The sequence below is a fragment of the Oncorhynchus clarkii genome, chromosome 29, assembly GCF_045791955.1.
Source record: "Oncorhynchus clarkii lewisi isolate Uvic-CL-2024 chromosome 29, UVic_Ocla_1.0, whole genome shotgun sequence".
Classification (NCBI taxonomy): Eukaryota; Metazoa; Chordata; class Actinopteri; order Salmoniformes; family Salmonidae; genus Oncorhynchus; species Oncorhynchus clarkii.
The window spans coordinates 4,979,926-4,996,759 of NC_092175.1; the positions used below are offsets into that span (position 1 = coordinate 4,979,926).

The 16,834-nt window shown below is 40.4% G+C and overlaps 1 protein-coding gene across 1 annotated transcript; it reads left to right on the top strand.

Moving 5' to 3' along the window:
* Positions 1 to 12,021: 12,021 nt before the first annotated feature.
* Positions 12,022 to 16,343, top strand: LOC139388329 (interleukin-1 beta-like). Its single transcript, XM_071134937.1, has 7 exons — positions 12,022 to 12,301; positions 12,434 to 12,469; positions 13,082 to 13,133; positions 13,379 to 13,601; positions 13,975 to 14,160; positions 14,318 to 14,454; positions 14,649 to 16,343. Exons 2-7 carry the CDS (start codon positions 12,438 to 12,440, stop codon positions 14,859 to 14,861), a joined length of 843 nt encoding a protein of 280 aa, XP_070991038.1. The 5' UTR covers positions 12,022 to 12,301; positions 12,434 to 12,437; the 3' UTR covers positions 14,862 to 16,343.
* The last annotated feature ends 491 nt before the right edge of the window (positions 16,344 to 16,834 follow it).

The window sequence follows — 16,834 nt, forward strand, 5'->3', positions numbered from 1 at the left end:
CCTACCCTTACCACCTGCGGGCGGCCCATCAAGAAATCCATGATCCAGTTGCAGAGTGAGGTGTTTATTCCCAGAGTCCTTAGTTTAGTGATGAGCTTTGAGAGCACTATGGTGTTGAACGCTGAGCTGTAGTCAATGAATAGCATTCTCACATAGGTGTTACTTTTGTCCAGGTGTGAAAGGGCAGTGTGAAGTGCAATAGAGATTGCAATATCTGTGGATCTGTTGGTGCGGTATGAAATTTGGAGTGGGTCTATGGTTTCTGGGATAATGGTGTCGATGTGAGCCTTTCAAAGCATTTCATGGCTACAGACTTGAGTGATACGGGTCGGTAGTCATTTAGGCAGGTTACCGTAGTGTTCTTGGGCACAGGCACTATGGTGGTCTGCTTGAAACATGTTGGTATTACAGACTCCGACAGAGAGAGGTTAAAAATGTCAGCTAATTAGCACAGGTGGTCCCTCCCTCTTCCGTAAACATGCGTTGTAACATGGAGATATGACCGTGTGGGAACACTAACTCTAACCCCATAAAAGGTGTGTCCATTTAACATTGTCTTATAAAAATTGTTTCTCGCTGACATGAAAGACAAGGTCCTTATGCTTCCAAAACCGTACCGCAAGCGATTCATGTTCAGGCTGATTATCTGGGCTCTTAACAAAACTTTGTCCAATGGCTGTGCCTACAGAAAGTATTCATTCCCCTTGATTTATTCCACAGTTGTTGTGTTACAGCCTGGATTCAAAATGGATTCAATACATTTTCTTCTCTCGCGCATCTACACACAATTTTCCCATAATGACAAAGTGAAAACATGAAAACACTCATTTACATCCCTGAGTCAATACTTTGTTGAAGCACCTTTGGCACCGATTACAGCTGTGAGTCTTTCTGGGTAAGTCTCTAAGAGCTTTCCACACCTGGATTGTGCAACATTTGCTGATTGTATTATTTTCAAAGTTCTTCAAGCTCTGTCAAATTGGTTGTTGATCATTGCTAGACAACCATTTCCAGGTCTTGCCATAGATTTAGTATATTTAAGTCAAAACCGTAGCTTGGCCACTCAGGAACATTCACTGCCTTCTTGGTGAGCAACTCCAGTGTAGATTTGGTGTTTTTTGTTATTGTCCTGCTGAAAGGTGAATTCATCTCCCAGTGTCTGGTGGAAAGCGGACTGAACCAGGTTTTCTTCTAGGATTTTCTCCCTTCTGTTTATTTTTTTTATCCTTAACTCATTAACGATTGCAACCATACCCATAACATGATGCTGACACCACTATGCTTGAAAATATGGAAAGTGGTTCTCAGTAATGCGTTCTATTGTAGATGCCCCAAACATAACACTTTGTATTCAGGATATAAGGTGAATTGCTTTGCCACATGTTTTGCAGTATTATTATTCTGTACAGGCTTTCATCTTGTCAATTAGGTTAGTATTGTAGATCAATGTTGTTGATCCATCTTCAGTTTTCTCCTATCAAGGTGTGTGAATACTTTCTGAAGGCACTGTATGTGTAATGTGATAGAACTGAGAGTCATGATCAAGTGCTTAACTTCCCCTAAGAGCATGGGACATTTTGTTGTCCCTGATTTTGTGTGTGTTTGTGTGTCAGTGTACTGTACATGTTTGCATGTAGGCCCAACTGAAATCATGGTTTTGAGACTTGAGACAATGAAACTGATACTCCATCTACACTGTAGAGTACTTTCAGTGTAATTTTCACTTCTATAAATTCTCTATTTTTCACTTTTTAGTTCCAAAACAAGTTCAAGTTCAATATTTTTCAGGGGAAAAGCAGACCATATTGTTGAAGATACAATGAGCAACACGTGTCTCTGGTGACGAAAAGGAAAGTCCCACATTGGTTTGGCCTCAATACAAGAATAAGAGAGAGGTGTGGGGGAGTGCAATGTCGTAGTGGCCTGCATGTACACACACACTGTGCACTATACTTTTTCTGTCAGTGGAATTCCCTTGGTGGTAAGAGTACGCTCCACAGAGGTGATGAAACACACGTTACACAACCAGCCTTACTTTCCATTTACCTCTGGTCTGATAGAACACACTGTAACCATACTTTTTACCATTACTGGCTAATCTAGGACCTATGCCAACAGCACAACATTGTTCCTGTGGGAATGTGGGAGGCAACCTGTCTTCCTAGGGAGACTAGTTACTGGCTAATTCTCATTATTACAAAACCACTGTTGTGAGCCCATAGGGAATAAAATGCAGGGTTCTGCCATTTTCCCAAATCCTCTTCCTCGGTGGCAAAATGACTGGCAACTGAATCAGCTGACCATTGTTAGAATGATTTAGGGTTGTCACTAGTTACCACAGCCACAAAGTCATAAATATTTATGATTTTAAACCTAACCTTAACCACACTGATAACCATATGCTTAACCCTAACCTTAAATTTTATGAGATAGCCAATTTTGACTTTGTGCTATTTAGTGTAAACCATGATCAATTCAATCCGACCGCTTCAGCCAACATCCACGTAGCGGTTGGTGTCGAGGGTGGAACTGCATTAGAGCTGTCAAATCTACAAAAGGCTCCTGGCATTACACCTGAAGCGGAATTGCCATTGGCTGCACAGAGTCACATTAACAGAAATCCCAAGTTCAAACACTGGAATGTGAGATGTAATCTACACCTCGATTAGGATAATAGAAATCCTAATTTAGTTGAATGACTTCAATTTCAGCAAAGTTATTGTGGGGTGTGGCTTCATGACAATGACTGCAAGAGCAGCTGCTCGCCGATTTGAGGGCAGTTCCACCTCTGCCAAAACATCTGCTATGTAGGTGTCTCCTAACGCTTGATCTGATTGAATCTAGGCCTTAGTTTTGTCTTGTAAATCATTAAAATGTGAGTCACAAAAATAATCCACTACAATAATTGTTTATGGTCAATAGTGGGTAGCCTATTTCTAAATGGTTGACTTTCTAAAAGCTACAGTTGAAGTCGGAAGTTTACATACACCTTAGCCATATACATTTGTATTCAGTTTTTCACGATTCCTGACATTTAATCCTTGTAAAAATTCCCTGTTTTAGGTCAGTTAGTATCACCACTTCATTTTAAGAATGTGAAATGTCAGAATAAGAGTAGAGAGAATGATTTATTTCAGCTTTTATTTCTTTCATCACATTCCCAGTGGGTCAGAAGTTTACATACACTCAATAAGTATTTGGTAGCATTGCCTTTAAATTGTTTAACTTGGGTCAAATGTTTCGGGTAGCCTTCCACAAGCTTCCCACAATAAGTTGGGTGAATTTTGGCCCATTCCTCCTGACAGAGCTGGTGTAAGGTTTGAAGGCCTCCTTGCTCACACACAATTTTTCAGTTCTGCTCACACATTTTCTATAGGATTGAGGTCAGGGCTTTGTGATGGCCACTCCAATACCTTGACTTTGTTGTCCTTAAGTCATTTTGCCACGACTTTGGAGGTATGCTTGTGGTCATTGTCCATTTGGAAGACCCATTTGTGACCAAGCTTTAACTGATGTCTTGAGATGTTGCTTCAATATATACACATAATTTCCCCACCTCATGATGCCATCTATTTTGTGAAGTGCACCAGTCCCTCCTGCAGCAAAGCACCCCCACATCATGATGCTGCCACCCCCGTGCTTCACGGTTGGGATGGTGTTCTTTGGCTTTCAAGCCATCCCCTTTTTCCTCCAAACATAATGATGGTCATTATGGCCAAACAGTTTTGTTTTTGCTTCATCAGACCAGAGGACATTTCTCCAAAAAGTACGATCTTTGTCCCCATGTGCAGTTGCAAATCATAGTCTGGCTTTTTTGTGGCGGTTTTGGAGCAGTGGCTTCTTCCTTGCTGAGTTGCCTTTCAGGTTATATGTCTTCATTGCTGGTTATGTCGATATAGGACTAATTTTACTGTGGATATAGATACTTTTGTACCTGTTTCCTCCAGCATCTTCACAAGGTCCTTTGCTGCTGTTCTGGGATTGATGTGCATTTTTTGCACCAAATTATGTTCATCTCTAGGAGACCGAACACATCTCCTTCCAGAGCGGTATGACGGCTGCGTTGTCCCATGGTGTTTATACTTGCGTACTATTGTTTGTACAGATGAACGTGGTACCTTCAGGCATTTGAAAATTGCTCCCAAGGAGGTCTTGGCTGATTTTGTTTGATTTTCCCATGATGTCAAGCAAAGAGGCATGGAGTTTGAAGGTAGGCCTTGAGGCACATCCACAGATACACCTCCAATTGACTAAAATTATGTCAATTAGCCTATCAGAAGCTTCTAAAGCCATGACATCATTTTCTGGAATTTTCAAGCTGTTTAAAGGCACAGTCAACTTAGTGTGTGTAAACTTCTGACCCACTGAAATTGTGACACAGTGAATAGTAAGTGAAATAATCTGTCTGTAAACAATTGTTGGAAAAATTATTTGTGTCATGCATAAAGTAATGTCCTAACCGACTTGACAAAACTATAGTTGGTTAACAAGAACTGTGTGGAGTGGGGCCTCCCGGGTAGCGCAGTGGTTAAGGGTGCTGTACTGCACTACGGAAATGTTGTTTTTTCTTCCCTTGTCAGTAACTCTGTTTCCTTCAATGTACTTTGATGCCTTTGACTGGTGGCCTTTATGCTTCTATCCCCTATTACTCTGCACATCAGTTATACCAGGGGTCGGTTGGGACAGAGTATGTATTGGGAACTGAGTATTAGATGTTTTTGAGTATTGAGTGAGGAGCATGCAAGATCATTTCAATCTATGCATTATTATTTTTATTATAATTACTGTGTCATACATTTCTCTTGTATTCTTTCACCTGTACTGTTTATTTGCAATAATTCGCACATACACACACACACGTACTCTCTCTCTCAGTATTGGCTCTGTCGTAACCAGCAGCGACCGGGAGATCCGTGGGGCGACGCACAATTGGCCTAGCGTCGTCTGGGTTATGGAGGGCTTGGCCGGTTGGGATATCCTTTTCTCATCGCGCACCAGCGACTCCTGTGGCGGGCCGGGCGCAGTGCACGCTAACCAAGGTTGCCAGGTGCTCCGACACATTGGTGCGGCTGGCTTCCGGGTTGGATGCGCGCTGTGTTAACCTCTTCATCCTACCCCCTCCTTTTTTGAAAATTCTGTTAAAAATCGCGCAACTTTTCAGCGTCCTGCTACTCATGCCAGGAATATAGTATATGCATATGATTAGTATGTGTGGATAGAAAACACTCTGAAGTTTATAAAACTGGTTAAATCACGGCTGTGACTATAACAGAGCGTGTGTTTCATTGAAAAACGCAAGAAAAACTGCTCTCTGAAAGCAAAAAATAATTTCCATAAGTCACTTCCACCAGTTGTTAAAGGAGAACAGAATTTAATGGGAATTTGCCTGCACCATCTACAAATTCCGCACGATGGCGCCATTGTACTAATTTTCAATCGAATTAATTGTTGGAAAATCCATCTGTCTGACCCCAAGTTCTCCAGTCTTCACCCGGATGCAGTTTAGCGAGAGATCAGATTGCATTGTTGTTGAAGTGAGGACCTATTGAAGAGACATCGCCCTGTAATCGTTTTGATAGATTATAAACGTTTACTAATACCTAAAGTTGGATTACAAAAGGATTTCGAAGTGTTTTGTGAAAGTTTATCGTCGACTTTTTTAATTTTAAAAAATTACGCAGCGTTTAAAAACGATGATTTTTTCTGAATGACACAACTTCCATACAAAGCTATTTTGGGTATATATGGACCGATTTAAACGAAAAAAAGACCCAATAGTGATGTTTATGGGGCATATAGGAGTGCCAAGAAAGAAGCTCGTCTAAGGTAATGAATGTTTTATATTTTATTTCTGCGTTTTGGGTAGCGCCGTCTATCGCAAAATCTGTTGTTTACGTGTCGAGCTGGCATTTTGGGGGGTGCATGCTATCAGATAATAGCTTCTGATGCTTTCGCCGAAAAGCATTTTAAAAATCTGACTTGCTGGCTAGGTTCACAACGAGTGTAGCTTTAATTTAATACCCTGCTTGTGAATTTTGATCAAGGTTTGAGTTTTAACGAGTACATTTAGCATTTAGCGTAGCGCATTTGCATTTCCAGGTGCCTACTTGGGACATATGCGTCTCAAGTAGGGGCAAGAAGCAGTGCGGCTTGGTTGGGTTGTGTATCGGAGGACGCATGACTTTCAACCTTCGTCTCTCCCGAGCCCGTATGGGAGTTGTAGCGATGAGACAAGATAGTAGCTACTAAAAACAATTGGATACCACGAAATTGGGGAGAAAAAGTCAAATTTTAAAAAATAAAATAAATTGTGGAGTAGTTGAAAAACAAGTTTTAATGACTCCAACCTAAGTGTATGTAAACTTCCAACTTCAACTGTACTTGCATGCATGTGTGTGTTTATTTAGGCCAGGGCGCTGTTACCCTGTTCCTGGACATCTACCCTCCTGTAGGTTTTGATCCAACCTCAGTTCTAACTTACCTGATTCAATTTATAAACCAGATAATTATTAGAATTAGGTGCGCTAGATTAGGGTTTCAGCAAAAACTTACAGGAAGGTAGCTCTACAGCAACAAGGTTGGAAAGTCCTGACCTAGGCCAAACTGCAATGGTATAGCCATAACCCTAAACCACACGATTGAGAATCATTCTGCGTTGGGTACTTGTAGTTAGTTTTCCTCTTCTCACCACAATCTTCTGTGTAATGTTTTTACTCGCCCCGAGCTCCCCAAACCGCCCCCCCCCCCCCCCCCATCTGAATTTCCAGCCCTCATATCTCTACTCTGCATTTTAACCTCAAGTTTTTGCCATCTGAATTTACCTCACTATACTATCTCTACTCTGCATTATGCCATCGTTGTAAAAGCCCTACTTGTTTTGTTGCTTTGACAATTAATCCAGTTGATAAGAACCAAATATGCTTGAGATCGTTCCACTTTATGGTACAAGTGTTGAACTTGGTACAATATTACAAGATACCTTAAGGAACATTTGAAAGATTACAGGCAGTCTGGGAAGTACAGACTACAGTCAAATAGAATTTCATTTAGATTTAGGGTAAAAAAAATATTTAAAAAAAGGGGTAAAATCATTACAAACATAAAATGGAACCATTATTTCACCTATCCCCTGGACTAAAAGTGATTTCTGAAATTATAATTTTTCCTGATTAGCTATTCATTTACGTCTATCCCTCATTTTAAGGTCAACCCTGCCACGTGACTGAACTCTCGTTTTAATATGGTGAAACTATTCCTTTGTAAATCTTTTTTTTTTTTTCTCAAAAGAAACAATGAACATCTACAGTGCCTTCAGAAAGTACTCACACCCTTGGACTTTTTCCACATTCTGTTGTTTACAACCTGAATTTAGAATTGATTTAAATTGCAATTATTTGGTCACTGGCCTATCCATAATACCCCATAATGTCAAAGTGGAAATAGGTTTTTTGACATTTTTACAAATTAATAAAAAATGCAAAGCTGAAATGTCTTGGGTCAATAAGTATGCAACCCCTTTGTTATCGCCAGTACTGGAGTAAATATTCTTTAAAGTACAATTTAAGTAGTTTTATTTGGGTAATCTGTACTTTACTTTACTATTTTTGACCACTTTTACTTTTACTTCACTACATTCCTAAAGAAAATAATGTACTTTTTACACCCATACATTTACCCTGACACCCAAAAGTACATTTTGAATGCTTAGCTGACAGGAAAATGGTCCAATTCATTCACTTATCAAGAGAACACGTGGTCATCCCTACTGCCTCTGATCTGGTGAACTCACTAAACACAAATGCATCATTTATAAATGATGTCTGAGTGTGCTCCTGGCTAACAGTAAATTACAAAACAAGAAAATAGTGCCATCTGCTTTGCTTGAAATTATGTATACTTTTACTTTTGATACTTACGTATACAGTGCCTTGCGAAAGTATTCGGACCCTTGAACTTTGCGACCTTTTGCCACATTTCAGGCTTCAAACATAAAGATATAAAACTGTATTTTTTTGTGAAGAATCAACAACAAGTGGGACACAATCATGAAGTGGAACGACATTTATTGGATATTTCAAACTTTTTTAACAAATCAAAAACTTAAAAATTGGGCGTGCAAAATTATTCAGCCCCTTTACTTTCAGTGCAGCAAACTCTCTCCAGAAGTTCAGTGAGGATCTCTGAATGATCCAATGTTGACCTAAATGACTAATGATGATAAATACAATCCACCTGTGTGTAATCAAGTCTCCGTATAAATGCACCTGCACTGTGATAGTCTCAGAGGTCCGTTAAAAGCGCAGAGAGCATCATGAAGAACAAGGAACACACCAGGCAGGTCCCAGATACTGTTGTGAAGAAGTTTAAAGCCGGATTTGGATACAAAAAGATTTCCCAAGCTTTAAACATCCCAAGGAGCACTGTGCAAGCGATAATACTGAAATGGAAGGAGTATCAGACCACTGCAAATCTACCAAGACCTGGCCGTCCCTCTAAACTTTCAGCTCATACAAGGAGAAGACTGATCAGAGATGCAGCCAAGAGGCCCATGATCACTCTGGATGAACTGCAGAGATCTACAGCTGAGGTGGGAGACTCTGTCCATAAGACAACAATCAGTCGTATATTGCACAAATCTGGCCTTTATGGAAGAGTGGCAAGAAGAAAGCCATTTCTTAAAGATATCCATAAAAAGTGTTGTTTAAAGTTTGCCACAAGCCACCTGGGAGACACACCAAACATGTGGAAGAAGGTGCTCTGGTCAGATGAACTTTTTGGCAACAATGCAAAACGTTATGTTTGGTGTAAAAGCAACACAGCTCATCACCCTGAACACACCATCCCCACTGTCAAACATGGTGGTGGCAGCATCATGGTTTGGGCCTGCTTTTCTTCAGCAGGGACAGGGAAGATGGTTAAAATTGATGGGAAGATGGATGGAGCCAAATACAGGACCATTCTGGAAGAAAACCTGATGGAGTCTGCAAAAGACCTGAGACTGGGACGGAGATTTGTCTTCCAACAAGACAATGATCCAAAACATAAAGCAAAATCTACAATGGAATGGTTCAAAAATAAACATATCCAGGTGTTAGAATGGCCAAGTCAAAGTCCAGACCTGAATCCAATCGAGAATCTGTGGAAAGAACTGAAAACTGCTGTTCACAAATGCTCTCCATCCAACCTCACTGAGCTCGAGCTGTTTTGCAAGGAGGGATGGGGAAAAATGTCAGTCTCTCGATGTGCAAAACTGATAGAGACATACCCCAAGCGACTTACAGCTGTAATCGCAGCAAAAGGTGGCGCTACAAAGTATTAACTTAAGGGGGCTGAATAATTTTGCACGCCCAATTTTTCCGTTTTTGATTTGTTAAAAAAGTTTGAAATATCCAATAAATGTCGTTCCACTTCATGATTGTGTCCCACTTGTTGTTGATTCTTCACAAAAAAATACAGTTTTATATCTTTATGTTTGAAGCCTGAAATGTGGCAAAAGGTCGCAAAGTTCAAGGGGGCCGAATACTTTCGCAAGGCACTGTATTTAGAACCAAATACATTTAGACTTTTACTCAAGTAGTATTTTACTGGGTGACTTTTACTTGAGTCATTTTCAATTAAGGTATCTATACTTTTACTCAAGTATCACAATTGGATACTTTTTCTGCCACTGGTTATGGCAAGCCTAAATAAGTTCAGGAGTAACTGATAATGTGTGTACCCCACACATTATCTGTAAGGTCCCTCAGTCGAGCAGTACATTTCAAACACAGATTCAACTATATAGACCAGAGAGGCTTTCCAACGCTTCACAAAGAAGGACACCTACGGGTAGACGGGTCAAAATAAAAAAAAGCAGACATTGAACATGTATTTGAGCATGGTGAAGGTATTAATAACACTTTGGATGGTGGATCAATACACCCAGTCACTACTAAGGTGTTCTTCCTAACTCAGTTGCCGGAGAGGAAGGAAATCAATCAGGGATTTCACCATTAGGCCAATGGTGGCATTTAAACAGTTACAGAGTTTAATGGCTGTGATAGGAGAAAACGTAGGATGGATCAACAACACTGTAGTTGCTCCACTTGGGTCAAACGTTTCGGGTAGCCTTCCACAAGCTTCCCACAATAGGCTTGGTGAATTTTGGCCCATTCCTCCTGACAGAGCTGGTGTAACTGAGTCAGGTCTGTAGGCCTCCTTGCTCGCACACACCTTTTCAGTTCTGCCTACACATTTTCTATAGGATTGAGGTCAGGGCTTTGTGATTCCCACTTTGTTGGGAATCACAAAGCCTTAGGACTTTGTTGTCCTTAAACCATTTCACCACAACTTTGGAAGTATGCTTGGGGTCATTGTCCATTTGGAAGACCCATTTGCGACCAAGCTTTAACTTCCTGACGGATGTCTTGAGATGTACGATCTTTGTCCTTACGTGCAGTTGCAAACCGTAGTCTGGCTTTTTTATGGCGGTGTTGGAGCAGTGGCTTCTTCCTTGCTGAGCGGCCTTTCAGGTTATGTTGATATAGGAGTCGTTTTACTGTGGATATAGATACTTTTATACCGGTTTCCTCCAGCATCTTCAAGGTCCTTTGCTGTTGTTCTGGGATTGATTTGCACTTTTCGCACCCAAGTACATTCATCTCTAGGAGACAGAATGCGCCTCCTTCCTGAGCGGTATGACGGCTGCGTGGTCCCATGGTGTTTATACGTGGGTACTATTGTTTGTACAGATGAACGTGGTACCTTCAGGCAATTGGAAATTGCTCCCAAGGATGAACCAGACTTGTGGAGGTCAACAAATTGTTTTTCTGAGGTCTTGGCTGATTTCGTTTAATTTTTCCATGATGTCAAGCAAAGAGACACTGAGTTTGAAGGTAGGCCTTGAAATACATCCACAGGTACACCTCCAATTGACTCAAATGATGTCAATTAGCCTATCAGAAGCTTGTAAAGCCATGACATCATTTTCTGGAATTTTCCAAGCTGTTTAAAGGCACAGTCAACTTAGTGTATGCAAACTTCTGACCCACTGAAATTGTGACACAGTGAATTATAAGTAAAATATCTGTCTGTAAACAATTGTTGGAAAAAGGACTTGTTTCATGCACAAAGTAGATGTCCTAACCGACTTGACAAAACTATAGTTTGTTAACAAGAAATGTGTGGAGTGGTTGAAAAACTAGTTTTAATGACTCCAACCTAAGTGTATGTAAACTTCCGACTTCAACTGCACATAGATTTTTCTATTATGTTATTGACTGTGTGTTTGTTCATGTGTAACTCTGTGTTGTTTTTGTCGCACTGCTTTGTTTTATCTTGGCTAGGTCGCAGTTGTAAATGATTACTTGTTCTCAACTGGCCTAGGTAGCCTAGCGGTTAAAAGCATGGGGCCAGTAACCAAAAGTTCACTGGTTCAAATCTCCTAGCTGACGAGGTGAAAAATATGTTGATGTGCCCTTAAGCAAGGCACTTAACCCTAATTGCTCTGAATAAGAACATTTGCTAAATGACTAAAATGTAAATGTCAATCTCTAGCCTAATAAACTGCATGGTTTCCAAAGTCATAGTGGGAGGACCACACACAATACCGCCACAGGACTCCAAGATTAATTAGATATGATGGTTATTATATCAATATTTGAGCATAAAGGTGTTTCCACCACCATTTCTCGCATAACTAATTTTACTCACACAAAAAGATCTGACTGCATTCCTTTATTTTTATGGAGTATGATTTTACTCACATAAAAACTGTAGATGGAAACGTGGTAAGTGACAATTATTTGTACAATTCAATGGATGTTTAGTGCACAAAGGATTTGACTGAAGTGTTTTCTTAGGAGATTTCAAATCTGATATCTTTATGTGGCAATCTGTGGAAATGGTCTTTCTGGGCCGAACGTCAATTAAACTGCAGTGCGGAAGTAAGACTGTTCGAAAAGTCGAAATGGTGCTTCCAAACCGGAACCCTGGCCGCTTGGATGAAACTCTGAAAGTGCGTTTACTTTTCCGACCACGTTCAGCGGTAGTTTCGCCTGTTCTCTACACGGGTCGTCTCTGGCCGTGTTCGAGAGGATCAAACCCGCAATGTATCACAGGGGAAATTTTGAATGACCGACTGATCTACAAATGAGAACGAGTCATTATTTATCCATTTTTTTGTCATTCGGCAGTCGCTTTGCGGTCGTTATGATGCTCTCGTAAATCGCCGATTTAAAGCGTGTGTCTTGGCACGTTATACACCAGTTTCACACTTCAAGTACGACAGACAACTCTTCCAGCATATAAACTCTCTCTAAAGGTGATATATTTAGAAAAACGTACTTAACTTTTTTATTTTTATTTTACTTTTTAAAAATATACAATACAATTAATTTCAAGTATTTTATGGTAATCTCAAATGACATTGATTTTTGTTCTCATTTTCTCTCAGAATCATGGACTTCGATTTAGCTGACGCTCTCCCGAGGTAGGTTGTCTGAATTGATTTCTGAGGAATACTGTATCAATTGCCGTTCTTACACTGTTTTTTGTTTGAGTTTATGTATTACCCTTCCGGTAAATATATATAGCCTACAGTAAAATATCCTAATTGAAGATGACACAAATAAATCATTACATAAAAAGGGAAATTTGAGTTTGCTACATGTTTTGATTTTAAAATGAAATGTTGCAGAATATAACTGCCTCGCGAGATTCAGAACCCAAAGTATAGCTTGTTTTACTCTATTGTTTGCAAACAATGTAATTGTAAACAAACACTGTATAGCCTCAAAGCATGGTTCAATATATAATTTTGATAACATGTCAGTCCTTGCATCCATAGCTCGGTCTATGAATTTGAGGGTGGTTACATTTCTCCAGCCACATACCTCAACTGTGTTATTGCTTGAACGGCAGATTGCCTATTTTCAATTTGCTGGTGTACATGCAGTTTTCACAAACCTAGCTTGTCTAGTTATTTTTAAAACGTTTTTAGAAATGGTTAGACCCACCTATAGACAAAAAAAACGTGTTCATCTGAGCTTGAATAGGAAGACGGCATTTTATGCTAACATCTTTAGTTTTAATTTCTCTGCAGCTCACATTCGAGTATGGAGTTTGACACCGAATACCGCCTGCCTGATGCGAAGGTAAGACCTTGCATAAAGAAGAATGGCAAGCGCCACAATGATTAGGGTACACCAGTTGTAAGACTTTAGACGGAGCATCACCAACAGGTTGAGTGTGTTTTTACATAAAGAGGACCAATAAGGTACTCTTTGATATTAAATTGCGTGCACTTGTGGTGGTGGCTTGTTCAACAGAAGAAAAAAAAAATGTTGTTATTTTTTTTCTTCTACATGGACTCTCATTCTGATTACTTGTATGTGTGTAGAGTGGACCAGAGATGGAGCGCTGTGGGCTGCAAGCAGGTCTGAGCCTGGACTTGGAGGTTATCCTACAGCATCGGGGAGGCATGAGACAGGTGGCTCACCTGGTGATTGCGCTGCATAGGATGAAAAACCCCTTCCAGAAGTCCGACTCCACACACACTCCCCTGGACATGGAGTGCACCGAAGAGCAGTTTTGCAGCATCATCATGGATAACCTGGTGGAAGGTGCCTAGGCTGCCGTGCCGTTTCCATTTAAATTTGGTCAATTCTGGAACTAAACTGAATTTCAATTTCCACATTTTCCTCAAAATATGAATGAAATTGACTCTTAATCCTGGACTCTGTACTCTTTGATTATACTGTACTGCTTTTCAGTTATTTTAGGTCCAGTTCCCTAAACAATTCATTTGATTGACGGTCCTTTTCCTGTGTCTCCACCCTTTCTCCCTACCCCCCCCTTCTGTTTCCCCCCTCCTCTGGCTCCTTCTTCCTCCTCTGGCTCCTTCTTCCTCCTCTGGCCCCTTCTTCCTCCTCTGGCCCCTTCTTCCTCCTCTGGCCCCTTCTTCCTCCTCTGGCCCCTTCTTCTTCCTCTGTGTAGATTGTGTGATGGTCTCGATCCAGGAGCCAATGGGAGTGGTGACCAAAAAGGTAAAGGGGACCTTCGAGCAGATTGGCAGTCCCCAGCAGTATAGCCTGTGTGACCATCACCAGAAGAGCCTGGTGTACTGCCACAGAACCATGGAGCTGAAGGCCGTCACAATCCAGGGAGGCAACAACCGGAGAGGTAGGCTAACTGCCAAACTACACCGCAAGCACATTGCAAACATTCTGTAAGCTTTGTTTTTGGCAGCCTTTACCAAAATCGGTAACATCATAGATGAGTGTTAAAAATGACAAAAAATAGTGAAGATGCCCTTTAACTCTGCCTCTCTCATTCTCAGCGAGGTTCAACCTCTCCAGGTATAGTAATGCCAGCACCACCACTCAACTGGCCCTGCCAGTTGTCTTAGGGATTGACCAATGGAACCTCTCCTGCTCCAAGCAGACAGACAGCGCAACTCCTGTCCTACAGTTGGAGGTCGGTCTCTCACTTACTCCCTCTCTTACTCAGTCACATGCAGGTACTCACTCACATTTATCACTCAAACCTACACACACTTACCTCACCGCATCATCCTAATCCTTTTCTCCTCCCCTCTCTCTCTCGCTCTCTCTCTCTCGCTCTTTCTCTCTCTCTCTCTCTCTCTCGCTCTCTCTCTTTCTCTCTCTCAGCGCTGTAAGGACCAGTTAACAACCATCGGGGCTCAGGAAAAAACGGTTCGCTTCCTCTTCTACAAGAATACCACTGGCTTCTCCCTGACCACCTTTGAGTCGGCCATGTACCCTGGCTGGTTCATCAGCACCTCACTGGAGCCAAGCCAGCCCATACAGATGTGTCAGAAACAGGACGCCAGAAAGCTCATCAACTTCATGGTCAAACACTAAACACACACAATCTGTCCCCCTAGTGTATGTTGGGGCGGCAGGGTAGCCTAGTGGTTAGAGCGTTGGACTAGTAACTGGAAGGTTGCGAGTTCAAACCCCCGAGCTGACAAGGTACAAATCTGTCGTTCTGCCCCTGAACAGGCACTGTTCCCAGGCCGTCATTGTAAATAAGAATTTGTTCTTAACTGACTTGCCTGGTTAAATAAAGGTAAAAAAATAAATAAAAAAATAAATAAAAAATGTACCACGTACAACCAGAGAGCGAGTGCGGGGTGAATCTGAGAAGATAGACTGACTGATATTGTAGAGGAGTTGAATGTTGAATTGATAGAGCTCTGCTTTTCTCAAACTCAAACAGCGTTGCATTGTGTGGTAACTAACTCCTTCCAATGTTTATTGAAAGTGGTTTGGTTGTAGTGAGGGAGCTTGACCAGCAGATGGCACTGTGTGTTTATTCTCTCTTCTGCAGTATTGTGTTTTACCTCAGAAGCGATCTTTTGGCGTTTGTTTCATTATTCCATTGTTGATACCAGCAGTATTTCCGTATTTTGAAGGTTATAAACTTTATTGCTGACATAAAAAATGTTTTGGGGACTATATCAAAAATAGACTAATGAAACAAATAGCAAATTCTAATTATTTGGGGGGGTTTTTCTTTTACTCTTTCAGGGAAGGCCCAGTTAGAACTGATTGCTCTGTAGGGTAGTAACAGTATCAAGAAGACATTGTTTTAGCCACAGATGTAAATGTTGAGAGTGTTACATTTAAAAAAAAAACAAGTAAATTCATATTGAATTCTTTATCTTATGGCTACAGTGCTAAGTATACAATTCTTACATTACAGTAGAGTAGAAAAGAGTAGAATCGTTAATAGTTTTCTAAGCAGTTCTCATTTATTTTTTCTACTTTCTGTACGGTCTTGGATACAAGTCATTTTTGAAAATGTCTCTGTACTCTGACTGAATTATCTGAGATTTTATTTTTGTATTTCCTATTAGAAGGTGAATCATTACTTTTCATTGTCTAACATTGCAGATGTCATTTTTATTTCAAGTATTTGTCGACATTGAAACTGTGCCTTTTAGTGCTATTTAGTTTTTTCTATAAGAATGCAAGTCAATCATCACTTTTCTAATACTACGATTAACTTCGTTTTTATCTCATAAGCTAACATTGTACATAAACAGCTAACATCAACTAATATTAACTGTCTTTTAGCGCCAATATTGTTGTTTTTCAATTCTTCAAAATGTACAGTACCATTCAAAAGTTTGGATTTGATTTGTTTAACACTTTTCTTTGGTTACTACATGGTTCCATGTTATTTCATAGTTTTGATGTCTTCACTATATTCTACATTGTAGAAATCAAGAAAAACCCTGGAATTAGTAGATGGGTCCAAACTTTGGCAGTTTTAACATTTCAATGGTTATATGATGTATTTTACTGTATGTTGGAAATAAAGTGACTCTATTCAATGCATTTGGATGGAAGTTGTTGTGGAGATGTGAGAGCAGAACAGAGACAATAACATGAGGATGGACGGTCTATCTGAAACTCGCAACACCTACCTAAGGTAGGGGAGAGTGGGGTAAGGTGAGAATCTTTGTTGCATTCAGCATCACTCCGTCAAGGGAAATGTAGTATTATTTCTGATAAAGATATCTACATACAGTGCATTTGGAAAGTATTCAGACCCATTGACTTTGTCCACATTTGGTAGGTTACCGCCTTGTTCTAAAATTGGTTCAATTATTTTTTTCCCTCATCAATCTACACATACCCCATAATGACAACGCTAAAACAAATAAAAAACTGAACTTACATAAGTACACTGCTCAAAAAAATAAAGGGAACACTTAAACAACACAATGTAACTCCAGGTCAAACACACTTCTGTGAAATCAAACTGGCAACTTTTGAAGCAACACTGATTGACAATACATTTCACATGCTGTTGTGCAAATGGAATA

Coding starts and splice junctions, on each gene's coding strand:
- LOC139388329 (XM_071134937.1), top strand. CDS start 12,438: ATGGACTTCGATTTAGCTGACGCTCTCCCGAG. Junction 13,602..13,974: donor CATGGATAACCTGGTGGAAG/GTGCCTAGGCTG, acceptor TCCTCTGTGTAG/ATTGTGTGATGGTCTCGATC. Junction 14,161..14,317: donor GGGAGGCAACAACCGGAGAG/GTAGGCTAACTG, acceptor TCTCATTCTCAG/CGAGGTTCAACCTCTCCAGG.